Here is a 16,144-nt window from a genome sequence, read left to right as displayed (position 1 = left end):
AAAAAAAAAGAAAAGAAATAGGGTATTTGTTTTCGCGTCATTCTCTTCAGAATCTCTGCCCCCGCTTATTTCTTGGCGTCATCAGACACCGCAGAATGGGGACCCTCATCTTTGGCAGCGGCCGCCTCCGCAGCAGCCTCTGCCGCAGCTTCCTCCTCCTCCTCCTCCTCCTCTTCCCCCTCCTCCTCATCCTCGTACTCTTCCTCGTCGTCGTCCTCCTCCTCCCCTTCTAAGGTCCATGCACATCCCTCCATCTCACCAGTGAGCTCTTGGATCTTGGCAAGTAGGGGCTTATAGATGTCGTTATACTTTTTTTCCAGAGCCTGAAATTCCTTATCAAATTTGGCTTCTATCTTATCGCATCGTTTCTGCAGCTTTTTAAGGGCCAGGACTCGGCATTTCACCGAATTAGGCAGGCTCTCAATAAAGTCATTTTTCGGCTTTGGTGCATTCTCTGCTGGGGTCTGGGGCTCCTCGGCCGTCTGACCAGCCGCGCTGTCGGAGTCGCCAGCCGCGCTGTCAGAGTCTCCCCCCTGCGCACCGCCTTCCGCCATTACCTCCTCCGCTGCGGCCGCCTCCGCTGCCGCTGCCGCCGCCGCTGCTGCCGCCGCCTGGCTTGCCTCCGCAGGTCCCTGGTTTTCCGAGTCGGCCATGTTAACAGGAGAAGCTGCAGAGGTCTAGGGTGGCTCCCGCAGAGACCTGCACCCGAGCTGCACCAGAGATATCTTGAGGATGCGGCAAGTGGCGGTGACGTCGGCCGCGGCAGTGACGTCGGCCGCGGCCCCGCCCTTTTATCGCCAGCCCTTGACTGGCTCTCTACAATCAGCTGATGGTCTTGCCCCCATACTGCGCCAGCTTCCCCCTGTTGCTACCCTGCCATCTCCTTGGCACTGCAGCTGACGTCAGAACCTGTTTCTTGGATACCCTGCCCCCAGTCTGCCCACATACCTTACCCCCTGTTGAGCTGGGCTGGGAATGACAGCAGGACCCAAGGCCCCCTTTCAGGAATTGTTTCAATGGCCTCAGTCTTTCTCAGTTTGCTGCTCTATCCCACTCAGGTCCTTGTATACAACTGTCAGTGTATCTGTCTTGGCCTTTGTCTGCACGACCCCACAACTGGCGTTGGTTGGGTGTCTCTGGCTTACTCTTGTGGAGTCAGCTTCGATCACCTCTCAGATTCCTGTGAAGTCCTGTACAGAAAGCGAAGGCACTGTAGAACTAACTGTACCCCTCTGGGGTCCTGGGTGCATGTGTGTGGAGAGGGCAGTTTGCATGTCCATCTGCCCACTTAATAGCCCTTCTTGATCATTCCTCAGTTAGCGGCCTATGTATTGGTGGTAAAGTCTTCTCTCGGCTAGCTGGATCTTGGAAACCGTTTTGGAGCCATTTGGATAGGGAATCTCAGGACCGTTGGTATTCTGGAATGTGTTCTAGAAGTTCCCTCAGAAATCTTTGGCCCGTGGGCAGGAATAAAGCTGAAGGACCAAAGAAAAGCAAGGCCTTAGAAGGTGTTAGAAGCCTTAGGCCCAGGGTAAGGGCAGCATCCTATCCATGTGAATGCATGTATTAAGTACTGTGGTTTATGGGGGACACACAGACACACATGTGTACACACAGACATTGTCCCCAAGGCACTCCATAGTTGAGTATCTGCTTTGTGGTCTTGCTGGGGATTTGTATCTGAGAGCATTTTTAAAAGGTCTTAAAAAGGGAACTCTCCTTCTTTAAGAGCAAGATGAGAGTAGTCATTTTATTTTACTTCCTTACCTTGCTTATTAGATAGACCAAAGTGATAGCTTCTTGAATAAGGATGAGGACACATATTTTAGGTATGGAAGAAGACAAATGATCCTTCTTGGTATTTCTTAGGAATAGTTTCAAATTCAGCATTATTGGTTTAAATGCTTCTCTTTCAGTGTACTGGAACTTGCTGAAGGTCTTCCATCAAGCATATGAATGTTAGGAAATTACTTCCTAAAGTACAGTTGGTGCTATCTTGTGGTTTTTATGAATATTAAATTAGATAATAATATGTAAAGCCCTTAGTGTTGACATGTAGCAAGCACTTGATGTATTGGAGTGTTTTTTTTACAAGTTAATTACATTCATTAATATGCAGAGATAACCTGCAATAATATTCCTTTTTAGAAAAGGACATTTTTGGGGGTGCCTGGGTGGTTCAGTCAGTTAAGCCTCCGACTTTGGCTCAGGTCATGATCTCACGGTTTGTGGGTTCGAGTCCCACATCAGGCTCTCTGCTGTCAGCGCAGAGCCCACTTTGGATCCTCTGTCTGCCCCTCTCTCCACCCCTCCCCTGCTCCTACTCTCCCCCAAATAAAAACAAACATTAAAAAAAAAAACAGATATTTTTGTGCCCTTCCCCAAAGAAAAGAACCTTTTACAAAAAGCCCAGTATATTCCCATTAGCAAACATCCTAGTTTTTTAAATGTATTTGTGATTCTTATTGTGTATTTTACTTTCTTATTTGTGCTTCAGATAATTTACTTTCTTTTTTTTTGTTACCATTTGTAGTGACAGGTCTTATTGTTAAGGCTGAAATTTCAGCTTAGCTGAGTTTAAATGTGATCATACATCTATATTTAGTTGGCTGACACTATACATATTCCACGTATCACGTTATTAGTGGAAGAGAGATAATAAATTGAGAAGGCACTCAGAGACCAGAAAACGAAGGAGGCCACTCCATGCAGTTTACAAAGAGTTTTATTCAGGGTAACTTACTGATAAGGGATCCGATGGTGGGCGAGCTGCAGAGTTATTCTCCGCAAAATCCAGATGTTAGTCCCCTGATTTTATAGGGCGAGGAGACAGGTAGATGGGCATTATAGTGAGAGCAGAGGGTTCCCATATACCTATATAAATGGCTTGCGTGCACCTGACAGCTAACCTATAACTTGTGGAACCATCTGTACATCAGGAAGGGGAAAGACCATGTTATCTCTATCAGATTCATGGGAGGCCAAAACAAGCCTCCCCCATAATTTTAAGGTATGTGTGTTAATCTCCAAGGGCCCGGAGCACGTATTCCCCGAGAGTAGTCACTGAGCAAACGTGAACAAGGTGGAGGACCAAAGATGGAGTCAGTATTGTCAGCAATCCTACGCATATATTCCATTTATCATCTCTTAATGGTTGCATTTACCTTGAGGTTAGGAATGCTTTCTCTCATTTTAAAGGTAAGGAACTTGGAAGCAGAAAAATAAAGTGAAATATTCTGTTACTGTATGTATTACTTGATTGACAGAATCAGAGGCAGAAACCAGGCCTCTGACTGTAGTGTAGAAGTTGTGACAGACCTTTTATAAAAAGCCAGAATTTTAATAAAATCCATTGACTTCCTTGAGTTGGCTGAGACAAACAGGATGTGCTCATCTTACAGGAATTTTATTTTGCCATCTTAAAAAATCTTAAACTTTAGTGTTAAGCTAGGCTACTTTTTTCAAAAAGGTCTTTTGTTGAGATATAATTTATTATATTTTACATATAATAAAAATACAATTTAATTATTAATTTATGTGTAATAAAATTTGTCCTTTGCTTTGGCAGATACAGTCATGTAAACACTACACTGAGATGTAGAACAATAACATCATCCCAAAAAACTCCTTCATAGTCCTTCCCTTGTCAGCCCTGCTGACCACTGATCCATCTCTAAAATTGTTTTTTTCCCAGAATGTCCTATAAATGGAATCATATGTGTGTGGACTTTTGAGTCTGGCCTTTTTCACTCACCATAATGCATTTGAGATTTATCTGTGATGTTGTGAACACTAGTCATTTTTTTTCCCTTTTTATTACTGAGTAATATTCCCATTTGGGCTGTTTCCAATGTTTTGTGATTATAAATAATGCTGCAGTGAACATAAGTTTTTACTTCTCTTGGATACATAGCTACAAGTAGAATTGCTTGGTCATATTTTAAACGTATATTTAGCTTTTTGAGAAAGTTCCACAGTGTTCCAAAGTGACTATGCCATTTTGTTTTCACACATACAGTAACGTATGAGCTATAGTTATTCCAACGGCATTTGGTTGTCGGGTTTTTCCCCCTTAATCTAATAGCTGTGTATAGTATCCTAAACGATTAATGATGTTGAGTATCTTCCAATATACTTATGTGTCATTCATATGTCTTCTTTGATGAAATATCAGTTTATATCTTTTGCCCATTTTCTAAGTTGAGTTTTTTGTTTTCTTATTTTTTAATGGTTTTATATATTTTAGTTACAAGTCCTTTGTGAAATATGTGTTTTGTAAATATTTTTTTCTAGTCCATGGCTTAGTCTTTTAATTTTTTTCAAAAAATAGAAATTTAAAATTTTGATAATTTTTTTGTCTTTTATGGATTGGGCTTTTGGTGTCATGGCTAAAAGATCTTTGCCAAATCTAAGGCCACAAAGATTTGTTCCTATGTTTTTTTCCAGAAGTTTTATAACTTTCACATTTAGACTGTCATCCTTACTGATTTAGCTTTTATAGAAGTGTGAGGTATATGGATATATACCTTTTGCATGTGGATATCATGTTGATCCAGAACCATTTATTGAAAACACTGTCTGCTAAATTGCTTTTGCAAATTTGTTGAGAATTAGTTGACCATATTTGTGTGGGTATTTCTGGACTTTCTGTTGCATTGATTTATTTATGTGTCTATCTTTTTGCCAACAATACCCTTGATAACTAACTTTATAATAAGTCAAGAAATTAGGTAATGTTGAATTCTCTAACTTTGTTCTTTTTCACAGTTGATTTGGCTCTCCTAGTTTCTTTACCTTTCTATATAAATCTCAGAATCAACTTAACAAACTTTTTTAAAGAACCTTACTACCATTTGAATCCAGACTTATACAAACCATTGGCAATGGATATAGTACTTGTTCTTTAAATTTATGTATTTTAAAATGTCACCTCGTTAAGAGTTGTCTCATTTTGTGGGCTTTATGGACTCTAGTGTATAATTGAGGCTGCAGTAACACAGAATTGTGAGTAACGTAGATGAGCTATCATGTTGTGAAAACTTTATCTCAGCATATTGTAATTTCTCATGTAGCTGTCACATTGGAAATGAAAAGAATCCAGGCAGGGGAAAGGGAGGACACTTAGATGAGGTGGTTGGGAGCACAGGTCTGTATTCAGACATCTGGCTTCAATTTCTGCCCCTGCCCATGTACCAACTGTTCGTCTTGGATTCAGTTCTGATATTGGAATAATGACAATTTACCTGAAAATTTTTGAAAATGGAAAATAATTCAAAATTTATCTCTGCAGCCTCAAGAAACTTTTTTAAAATTTATTTTTGCATATTTTTTTATTGGGACATTCTTCTACCATTAAATCCACTCAAAGAGATACACACTGAGATAGTGTGTATCTAAGAATTTATTGCAGTGATCAGTACCTAGTAAACACTCTGTAACTGTTAGTGATCATTATTAAAAGAATGTGTTGAGAGCAATACTAATTGACATACAGAGATTAGAGTATATGAGTTCGCTAGGGCTGGTATAACAAAGTACCAAAGACTGGCTTAAACAACAATTTATTATCTCAGTTCTGGAAGCTAGGAGTCCAAGAACAAGGTATTGACAGGGTTGGCTTCTTCTGAAGCTTCTCGTTTTGGCTGCAGATGGCTGGCTTCTCCTTCTATCTCTTCCCATTGTCTTCCCTCTGAATATTTCTGTGTCCAAATTTCCCCTTTTTATAAGGACACCAGTCATGGTGGAGTAGGGCTCACCCTAATGCCCTTATTTTGAACTTGATTACCTTTGTAAAGATTATATATCTAAATAAGGTCATCTACTGAGGTACTGGGGTTAGAACTTCAATATATGAATTTTAGGGGGAGAAAATCCAGCTCATAACACTCCACCCTCTGGCCCTCTGAAAGTCTTGTCCTTCTCACCTATAAAATACATTTACCCCATTCCAACATCCCCCAAAATCTTAACACAATTCCAGCATCAACTCTTAAGTCCAAAGTCTCATCTGTGATGGTTAATTTTAGGTATCAAATTGACTGGGTCATGGTGTACCCAGATATTTCATGAGGTATTACTCTGGATATATGTAAGGGTGTTTGTGGATGAGGTTAACATTTGAACAGGAAACTGAGTAAAGCAGATTGCAGTCCCTGATGTGTGAGGGTCTCATCAGTTGAAGGCCTGAATAGAACAAAAAGGCTGAGTAACAGGTACTCTTCCTGCCTGATTCTGTCTTTGAACTGGGACATCAGTTTTTCCTCCCTACAGACTCTAACAGAAGCATAAACCCCTCCTGGTTCTCAAGCCTCCCTGTCTTTGGACTAGAACACAGTTGGCTCTCCTGGATCTGCAGCTTGCTGACTGCAGAGCCTGGGGCTTATCTGCCTCCATTTGTGTACATGTACACACACATATACCTACTGGTTCTGTTTCTCTCTGGAGAACCCTGACTCCTATATCAGGTAAATATTGTCTAAATCCTGAGGTAAAATTCTTCCACAGCTGTGAAATTCACAGCTGTGAAGCCAGATTCAAGTTATCTGCTTCAGTACGATGGTGGGCACAGGCATGGGATGGACAGTCCCATTATAAAAGGGAGACATCAGGAGGAAAGAGGTCATAGGTCCCAAGCAAGTCCTAAACCTAGCAGGGAAAATTTCACTAGATTTTGGGGCTTGGAGAATAATCTTCTTTGGGACTATGCTGTATCCTCTGGCTCACAGGGGTGGTGGCCCTACCTTCCGTGGCCAAGAAGTTACTGGCTCTGGTTCCTTGACCTAATAAGCCCATGATGGCAGTAGTAGTCTCACTGGACTCTGATTTGCCTTTGGGGGCATTCTTCCCTCTTCTTAAAAGGTAATGCCTGTTTGCAGAGTGCGTCAGTTGGGTAGGTTCATTTCATACCAGTAGTATTCCAGAAGTCCAACAGTCTTCCTTCATTTTGTCCATCCCTGTCTCTTTGGTGCAAACTGGCAGTGTTTCTGCTCTTAAAAGTTTTTATTTTTAGTAACTTTGTTGGCTTCCCAGACAATTCACAGGGATGCAAAACACTAGAACACAATTTGGCCCAGTTCTTTGCCACTTGATAACAAGATCACCTTTCTTTCCTCCAATTTCCAATAAGCAGCACATTTCCTTGTAAACTTCTCCAGAGGCATTTCAACATTCTTTTTTCTAGCCACATTATTTATGATGTGTATTTATTTTCTGACAACAAAAGCTTTCTCTACAGCTCTCCTCTTGTCTTTCTGTGCCCTCACCAGAATCTCCTTTGCTGTTTATATTTCTGTTAACTGTCTCTTCCAGGCATCTAGGCATTTTCTGTCAAGTGCCTCAAAACTCTGACAGCCTTTACCCGTTATCCAATTCCACAGTCATTCTACATTTTTAGATATTTGCTATTGTAATACCCCACTTCCTGGTACCAAGATTTGTATTAGGCTTCTCCAGAGAAACAGGACCAATAGGAGATATATACGTACAGATACAATGCGGGTTCACAGCTGTGGAAGAATTTTACTTCAGGGTTAATCAAACTAACTCTCACCCCTACCTAATTTAGATGATATTTACATGATCTGTTAGGTTTCTCCAGAGAAACAGAACCAGTAGGGAGTGTGTGTGTGTGTGTGTGTGTGCACGTGTACATAAATGCAGGCAGACCAGGCCCAGGATCTGCAGTCAGCAAGCTGCAGATCCAGGAGAGCCAATGGTTGTAGTTCTAGTCCAAAGGCCGGCAGACTTGAAATCTAGGAAGGGCTGATGCTTCTGTTAGAGTTTGTAGGCAGGAAAAAACTGATACCCCAGCTCAAAGGGACCATATATGGATGTGTATACATGCATATATAGAGAAAGAAAAACAAAAAGAGATACTGATCCTCAGGAATCTGTCACACAATTATGAGGCTGGCAAGTTGGAAATCTGCAGGGCAGGCTGGCAGGCTGACCATTCTGACGGGAGTGGATGCTGCAGTCTTGAGTCAGAAGGCCGTCTGGAAGCCAGATTCCTTCTTCTTTGGAGGGTGTGGAAGACTGAAGTCTTTTAAGGCCTTCAGCTGACTGGATGAGGGCTTCCCACTTTATGGAGACTGATCTGCTTTACTCAAAGTCTCTGATGTTGTTCCTATATAAAAAATACCTTCACAGCACCATCTTGACTGATGTTTAACTAAACAACTGGGTACCATAGCCGAGTCAAGTTGACACCTAAAATTAACCGTGATAGTCTATAAGAAAAAATCCTGTTGATGGTGCTTCTCATAGGCAGTTGTACCAGGAAAATCCTCTTTAGTTTTATCTAATGGGTTTTAGGTAAGTTGTGCATTGGATGCCTGTGAGAAACTTTTAGCATCTGTGGTTAAGATGTACAATAATCTTTCTAGTTTAATGGCTTTTATTTTAAAAACTGAACATTTAACCCATTTTAAAGATGAGAAAAGAGAGGCTTAATAGTTAGCATATACACGGCAGAGCATGTATTTGAATCCCCGTCTGCCTCACTTATCCGCTGTATTATACTGTCTGTTGGTTAGTTATGGGTGTAGATGGTGATTGTGTAAGACGTGTTTACTTGGAGGAAATGCAGGATGTTTCAGTGTAGTGTTATGAAGTGGTATCCCACAGTGAAGGAGAAGTAGAAAGTATCTGTCTTTATAAGGTCAGATTTTTTTTAATTTTTAGAAAAAAGTTAAAATATAGAAAAGTACAAAGACTAAGATGATGAACATCTTTGTGTCCATGAACCAGAGTAAGCAGAGTATGTGTTTCAGATTTTGTAATAAAACAATGACTGATGCCAGTGAGACTCCCGTACATCTTCTTGATCCCTTTCCTCTCTTCCACACCTTCTTTTCTTATACAGACAAAACACTTAGGAATTTGATACATTTTCTTTCATGTTTTTATATATGGGTATATTAAGACCAAAATCTTTTTCCATTAATGGTTTTATTTTATTTTTTCTTAAAATTTTTTGATGTTTTATTTTTTATATTTGAGAGAGACAGCGAGCAGGGAAGGGGCAGGGAGATGGAATCTGAAGCAGGCTCCAGATTCTGAGCTGTTAGCACAGAGCCCGACGCAGGGCTCAAATCCACAAACCGTGAGATCATGACATGAGCCAAAGTTGGATGCTTAACTGACTGAGCCATCCAGGCACCCCTAATGGTTTTATTCTTAAAAAATCATATCACATTTCTTATATATACCACATATATAATTTCATACTCATAAACAGGATTTTAAAGCCATAAGCCATATAATAATTGCTAATGTTTATTTTTTCTTTAGTAAATTGAGGATTTTTTAAAATTTATTTATTGCTTAATTTACACCCAGGTTAGTGTATATTGCAACAGTGATTTCAGGAGTAGATTCCTTAATGCCCCTTACCCATTTAGCCCATCCCTCCTCCCACAAGCCCTCCAGGAACCCTCTGTTTGTTCTCCATATATAAGAGCCTTTTATGTTTTGCCCTCTTCCTGTTTTTATATTATTTTTGCTTCCCTTCCCCTATGTTCATCTATTCTGTGTCTTAAAATCCTCATATGAATGAAGTCATATGATATTTGTCTTTCTCTGACTAATTTTGCTTAGCATAATACCTTCTACTTCCATCCACGTAGTTGCGAATGGCGAGATTTCATTCTTTTTGATTGCCGAGCAATACGCCATTGTGTGTGTGTGTGTGTGTGTGTGTGTGTGTGTGTGTATATACCATATCTTCTTTATCCACTCATCTGTTGATGGACATTTGGTCTCTTTACATACTTTGGCTGTTGTTGACAGCGCTGCTGTAAACATTGGTGTGCATGTGCCCCTTTGAAACAGCACACCTGTATCTCTTGAATAAATACCTAGTAGTGCAGTTGCTAGGTCTATTTTTAATTTTTTGAGGAACCTCCATACTGTTTTCCAGAGTGGCTGTACCAGTTTGTATTTCCACCAGCAGTAGTAATTGCTGATATTTATAAAGCAGCCTTGGTTCTAAGAACTCTTCATGTATTAACTCATTTAATTTTTATAAGAGTCCCATGAGTTTTATACTCTTACTTTTCCCATTTTACAGATGAAGGGATTGAGGCACAAAGAGATTAAATAACTTACCCATGGGTCACAGGCTGTAAGTGGCAGAGCCTCTGACTCTTATAGATAGTATTGTTGTAAATGTTAAAAAACAACTTAGTAAATGCTATCTTATTGTTCTTAACATTCAAAAACTTGGGTTTCACTTAAACATTGTTCTTGAGATTCCGTTCATTTTGATAAATACGGGTATAGTTAATTCCATTAGAGTGCAGTGCTTAAATGGTTTCTGTCATATGACCATACCATCTTTTTTTGTCCATTCTCATATTAGTGGATATTTAGTTTTGTGTCTTACAATTCTGTGTATTATAAGAAGATGGTGCAGTGAACATCTGTGTACTTGTGCACTCACATGAGAGTCTCTCTCGGCCACCCACCTGGTAGTAGGGTTAGCTCAGTCAAAAGGTATTTACGTTTTCAACTTCTCTAGATAGTGGTGAGTTTTTCTCCTAGATGTGTATGTCTCAATTCACAGTTTACGTTCCCACTAGTGAGACACTGAATGCACACAGATGATGGCCAGACCATATATGAAAATAGAACTCTGACCTGCAACCTGCAGAAACCTGCCTAGAAAACCAACCCCTTATCTACACTTGCAGCCCAGGAAGCCAACTGCTGTGAACCAGACTTGCAGGAAGTTAGTGTCTTAATTTGCATTTGACTGATTATTAGTCAGATGGAACCCATTGTATAAGACAGTCCTTTCCAGAAATTACCTTTTAGAATAGGTTAGGATGCAAATATCAGATGGTTTAACTTTATTCGTTTCTGAAGAGAAAGGAAGAAGCCTAGAGTCATTATCTTAGACTTTTTTTTTAAGCAGAGTCTTTACTTTTTTCATACTAAATTTTAAGTAGGACCCTAATAAGCAAGATGAAATCTGGAGCTCCTCAGGTAAAATAAAGTCAGTGGTACAGCTCTACCTGCCTTGCCTCCTCCCCTTCCTACCTGGCTTCCCTGCTCCCCGATCACCTGAAACTCTCGTGGAATCCGAGGGCTGGGCAGTAACCTACGGATGCCTCATGGTGCGAGAATTTGATGAAATTCCACTTTTAATCTCTCTCAACCTCTGTGTTAGAAGGTGAACTTGATAAACTCTGTAAGACTTTGGGCTAAATGTGTTCTATTTCTTTGGTCTTCTGGCAGGCAGGAATTCGTGGATGCTTATGTGAATTATGTCTTCCAAATCTCAGTTCACGAATGGTACACAGCCTTCTCCAGTGGCTTCCTAAAAGTGTGTGGTGGCAAGGTGCTCGAGCTCTTCCAGCCTTCAGAACTAAGGGCTATGATGGTGGGAAACAGCAACTACAACTGGGAAGAACTAGAAGAGGTGAGCACAAACGGCACTGTCTTTACCTCCAAGGAAGCAGCAGTGGCCTGGGTAGCTGTGCCCAGAGCATGGTCTTCCAAGTGTTCTGTGGTTGAATAGGAATCAGAGGCTTCCTGTATCTCAGGGGTTCTTTCTTAGTCTCAACTGCAAATGGTACACAAATGTATGTCCTCTATACATGTATGTCCTCTCCTTTAAGATAGATTTTTTTTTTCTTTTTTGTCTTTTTTGGGCAGACTGCCATCTACAAGGGTGATTACTCAGCCACACATCCCACTGTGAAACTATTTTGGGAAACATTTCATGAATTTCCATTGGAAAAGAAGAAGAAGTTTCTCTGTAAGTATCAGTAATGTTAATATGGTGTTTGTCCACACTTCAGTGTTGCATATGGTGTAGGATGATGTACTCCATAGGTTAAGGTCAACTCTTTTAAATGGAGAAGAGTAAATAAGGGAAATAATCTACACTTCTTGTCTTAATGGTATCTCAGGCAAACACAGCTTGTTACTCAGTATTTGTTGCCTAACAGGATGTGTTGAATCAAGGAAGAAAAACATTTCATTGATTTTTCCATTGCTCTGAAAATATTAGTTATTTTATATGTGATACCTTTAAATATTATTTTGATGGAATCTGATTAACTTCCCTTATCTCTCTAGACTTTTGAAGATTTTACAGTGCCCACTGCAGATATAACTGGGGAGATATGGTTTTTAATAGTTTTATTGAGATATATAACTCACAAAGCATACAGTTCACCCAATTAAAGTGTATAATTCAGTGGTTGTTAGTATATTCACAGAGTTTTGAAACTATCAATAATTTTTAGAACATGTTCATCATCTTAAGAAACCTCGAACTCTTTAATCAATCCGCATTTCTTCCCAACCTCTCACAGCACCTCCTCCCCACTGCCACCAGTCTACTTTCTGGCTCTGTGGGTGTGCCTGTTTTGGACATTACACATACATGGAAGCCTATAATATATGGTCCTTGATCACTGGCTGGGTGGCATTTAAGAAGGGTAATATCTGGAGAGGAGAATGAAGCCGAGTTTAGGTGAACAAATTCAGCCATTCTATTCTATTTTATATTATTTGAGAAAGAAGGAGAACGAGTGGGGCAGAGGGGCGGTGAGGGGGGAGGGAGGCGGGGGGAGGAGAATCTCAGGCAAGCTCCACTCTCAGTGCAGAGCCCAACACAGGCTTGATCCCACGACCCTGGGATCATAACCTGAGCTGAAATCAAGAGTCGGATGCTTAACCGAATGAGCCACCTGGGTGTCCCCAAATTCAGCCTTTTAAAAATAGTTGAAATCTTTGTGACTGTATATAATTGGACCAGAAATGAGCCGGTGAATAGTATAAAATTTTTATCCATATAAAACAAAACAATAGGAGTTGAAAGGTAGTCCCTTTTGGTTTATAAGAATGAGCATATATTAATATTAATGCAGGATTTACCTCCACATTCTTGTGCTTCCATGGAGTAAGGATGGAGGAAGTTGGGCTCACACAAGAATGCTTAAAAAAAGCCCTGCTTCCCCTCTGCCTAGTTACATTGGCTCTTGGGAATCAGTGGCATATAAGTCAAATAGGTTAAAGTGTATCAAGGGAGCTCATAGGGCTATAACAACCAAGAGGAGCCTGCTCGTGGTCATGGAGATTTCCTTAAAAGACATTTTTCTCTTCCGAGATCATTAGACTTGTGGAAATTTTTAGTAACTACAGATTTTGGCAAGAATGTTTACATATCATAGCCTCAGGTAATAGGTTAGTTGAAAGCGCTCCTTAACCAGTGATTTGTTTCTAGTAATTTCCAGCAATTAACTCTGAGATTATGTAGTGCCAGAAAACAGAGAAAGACAGCTGCGTTGTTTTTTTGTTTGTTTGTTTTGTTTTGTTTTTGCCAAGTCACAGTGTTCCAAGAGTGAGATGTCTAACAGAATATCAGTGTCAGCTCTTCTGTTTTAAAAAAATAGGGAAAGGAGCAAACAGATCCCAAATGGATATTCATTAGCTAAGGAGGGTTATATGCACTAGACACTTGGTAAGAGGAGACCTTGAGGTCACATAGGTTATAGTCTTCTTCCTGGTTTCCCCTAAGGTAAGCTCTTCTTTTCCTCTATCAGCAATTCCTTTCCTCTTGGATTCTGTGAAGGCTCATAACATTTATGAGGACATACATTTGATTGAGGCCATCTTTTATTTGAGGGCATTTTTGAGCATCTTTCAATTGGATGGATTATTTGTATCAGTATATAATCAGGGTCTGAAATTAGCCAGTGAGAAACAGAATTTTTATCCATATACAACCAAAAAACAGGATTTGAAAGGCAGTCTCTTTTGCTTTATAAGAACAAGCATGTATCAATATGAATGCCATCCATATTGGCACATGAAAGTGTACTTCTCAGGCAATCCACAGGGTGTCACACCTTCCTCTCCTTTCTGCGGAGAGCAGCTCCTCGTTGCGCAGCTGGTAATGCCGGTTCCCTTTCTCCTCAGTGTTCCTGACGGGCAGTGATCGGATCCCCATCTATGGCATGGCAAGCCTGCAGATCGTCATCCAGTCCACAGCCAGCGGGGAGGAGTACTTGCCCGTGGCCCACACTTGTTACAATCTTCTTGATCTCCCCAAATACAGCAGCAAAGAGATCCTGAGTGCACGGCTGACCCAGGCCCTTGACAACTATGAGGGGTTCAGTTTGGCTTGAGGCTCCCCAGCTCGCCCCAGATTTCCCTCCCTTCCTCGGTGTCCACATTGAGGCCCATACAGAAAACCATGGGGAGGGAGTTCTATTTTTTTATTGTATAAGTGAGTTGGGACTTTTGAATCCTGAACCCAGTAGATGTGTTTCTGGGCTTGTGAGCAGTAAGCAACCCTTTTGAAAAATCAGGGGTTAGGGATGGGGTGAAAAATTGGCTCTTAATATGGGAGGCATTTTTGTCTTTAAACCAAATTACCTAGTAGTGTTCCTTGCACTTGTGAGTATATTGCACTCTGCTGGATACAATGGCAGTGGAATTTTAAACTCTTACTTCCCAGATGTCTCTCTCAGCCCTGATATTTCCTCACAGTGCTTCCTGTCCTCTCTTCTCATTCCTCTGCAAGAATGATTTTGACTAATGTGTCCTTTCTCACCTGCACGTGCGGAACGTCTCCTTTCTCTGCAGACTTGGAAATGCTTCTGGCTTGTTGCAGCCCTACTGTAAGGACTAAAGGGGAAAGGACTACTTCAGAAATTCCCAATTCCAGGAAGCTGGATCTGGGTCCATTACTTTGGCTGAACTCTTGAGAATTTGTGGGAGCCTTTACGAACACATCTTGCTTTACAAGAAGTTATTGAGGGACTAGCAATCTCCCCCTGGCTCTGCCTGGACCTACTTAAAGATGTGTAGAGCAGCTTAGCGTTGCCGCTGAGCCAAATTTTGTTTTGTTATTCAGCCAAGTACCTTCGACAATAAGGTGAGGTGATAGACCACCCCCCCACCCCTTCAGTTATCTCGCTTCTGGAGCAAGTTGCTTCTCCAAGGAAAGTAGAAATAATAAATTTCTTGTCCTCTTTCCTTATCAATTTATACCTTCTACCACTTTCTCTTTTCTTCCTCTCCTTCCCTTTTGCTCTTACTTCATCCCATTGTTGTTATCTGACTTAATGCTCCCTTCCTCTCCTTCTAGTGGATGCATGCAGTCTATTTTTTTAATTTCTATTTAAATTGCAAAATTTCTATTTTTTTTCCTTTTCCCTAATTGCTAACACTTAAGGACATTCTATATTACGGATCTTTTGTTTATTGCATTTGAAATGTTTGTTTACAGTGGGATTTCAGGGGGGATTGTGTTTAAAGCAAATATATGTATCAAAAATAATGACATGCTCAATCTTCTTCATCATGGGATAAGAAAATTCTACATGATCAAAGAATCCATGTCAGCCTAATTTTAAATTCCTAGTCACTAGAGGAAAGACTTATTTATATAAAATGAAGTATTTATGAACCGTGTGATACAGCATCAAATCTCAATGAAGGATGTAGATTTTGCTTTTTTTTTTTTTTTTTTGGTTTTAAAAGTTATCTCAATGGCTAAATTGGTAGTTTTTTCAGTCTTTATAATACAAGAATAAAAAAGATATACAGTTATATGAAATGTTTATTTTCTATGTGTGTGCATATAGTTCAATATTATGCAATAAATTTGGTGTTTTAACTTAAAACTATTTCTTATTGTATTTGCAGAACGAGTAGCTTGCTTTCAATAGAAGAGTTATCTACTCAAATAATACAAGGTTGAATTTGGTTCCAGTCATAAGAAAGTAAAAGCAAGCACTAGGGGAATGGGAAAGAAAGCAGGGGCAGTACCCAGGATCGGGGAAGCAAGTAGCCTTATGAATGGATGGGATTTCTGAAGGTTGTGATGAGTGAAAAGGCATTTTGCATGGAGGAGAAGGCCTTAGCAAAGGCTTGAACATGGGAGCATATTTAGGGAAGGGCCAGGAACAATTTGAAGAGAGCATCAGAGGAAATAGAATAATGGTAAATAAGACTGAGGAGAAAGAAAGTAGCTTTCGTGCTGAGGAACCAGGCTAAACATTGGAATTTGAGTTGGTAGCCAAGCAGGATTTGTCAAAATGTTCAGAACTTTGGGGTGGGGTAGGAGGCAGTGATAGGACTTGAGCCTGGTTTTAAGAAGAAAACTGTGGATGGGGAGGGTGCA

At 40.4% G+C, this 16,144-nt stretch overlaps 2 protein-coding genes across 5 annotated transcripts in view; one reads left to right on the top strand and one right to left on the bottom strand.

Moving 5' to 3' along the window:
* The window catches only part of NAP1L5 (nucleosome assembly protein 1 like 5), a 2,410-nt gene extending 1,640 nt beyond the window's left edge, over positions 1-770 (bottom strand). The window contains exon 1 of one of the 2 annotated variants that reach the window (XM_040478501.1): positions 1-770. In XM_040478501.1, the coding sequence (XP_040334435.1) occupies positions 66-653 (588 nt within the window). In that variant the 5' untranslated portion in view covers positions 654-770 and the 3' untranslated portion in view covers positions 1-65. The other variant, XM_040478505.1, reaches the window with a different exon arrangement.
* Positions 1-15,644, top strand: part of HERC3 (HECT and RLD domain containing E3 ubiquitin protein ligase 3) — a 115,833-nt gene extending 100,189 nt beyond the window's left edge. For all 3 annotated transcript variants that reach the window (XM_040478490.1, XM_040478495.1, XM_040478493.1), the window contains exons 24-26: positions 11,239-11,422; positions 11,659-11,761; positions 13,933-15,644. In XM_040478490.1, the coding sequence (XP_040334424.1) occupies positions 11,239-11,422; positions 11,659-11,761; positions 13,933-14,141 (496 nt within the window). In that variant the 3' untranslated portion in view covers positions 14,142-15,644. The remainder of the gene's footprint in view (positions 1-11,238; positions 11,423-11,658; positions 11,762-13,932) is intronic.
* The last annotated feature ends 500 nt before the right edge of the window (positions 15,645-16,144 follow it).

Source organism: Herpailurus yagouaroundi, unplaced genomic scaffold (genome assembly GCF_014898765.1).
Source record: "Herpailurus yagouaroundi ecotype Mexico unplaced genomic scaffold, PumYag 28, whole genome shotgun sequence".
NCBI lineage: Eukaryota > Metazoa > Chordata > Mammalia > Carnivora > Felidae > Herpailurus > Herpailurus yagouaroundi.
Note: the sequence above shows the minus strand (reverse complement) of the source record. Positions and strands in the feature narration are given on the sequence as shown.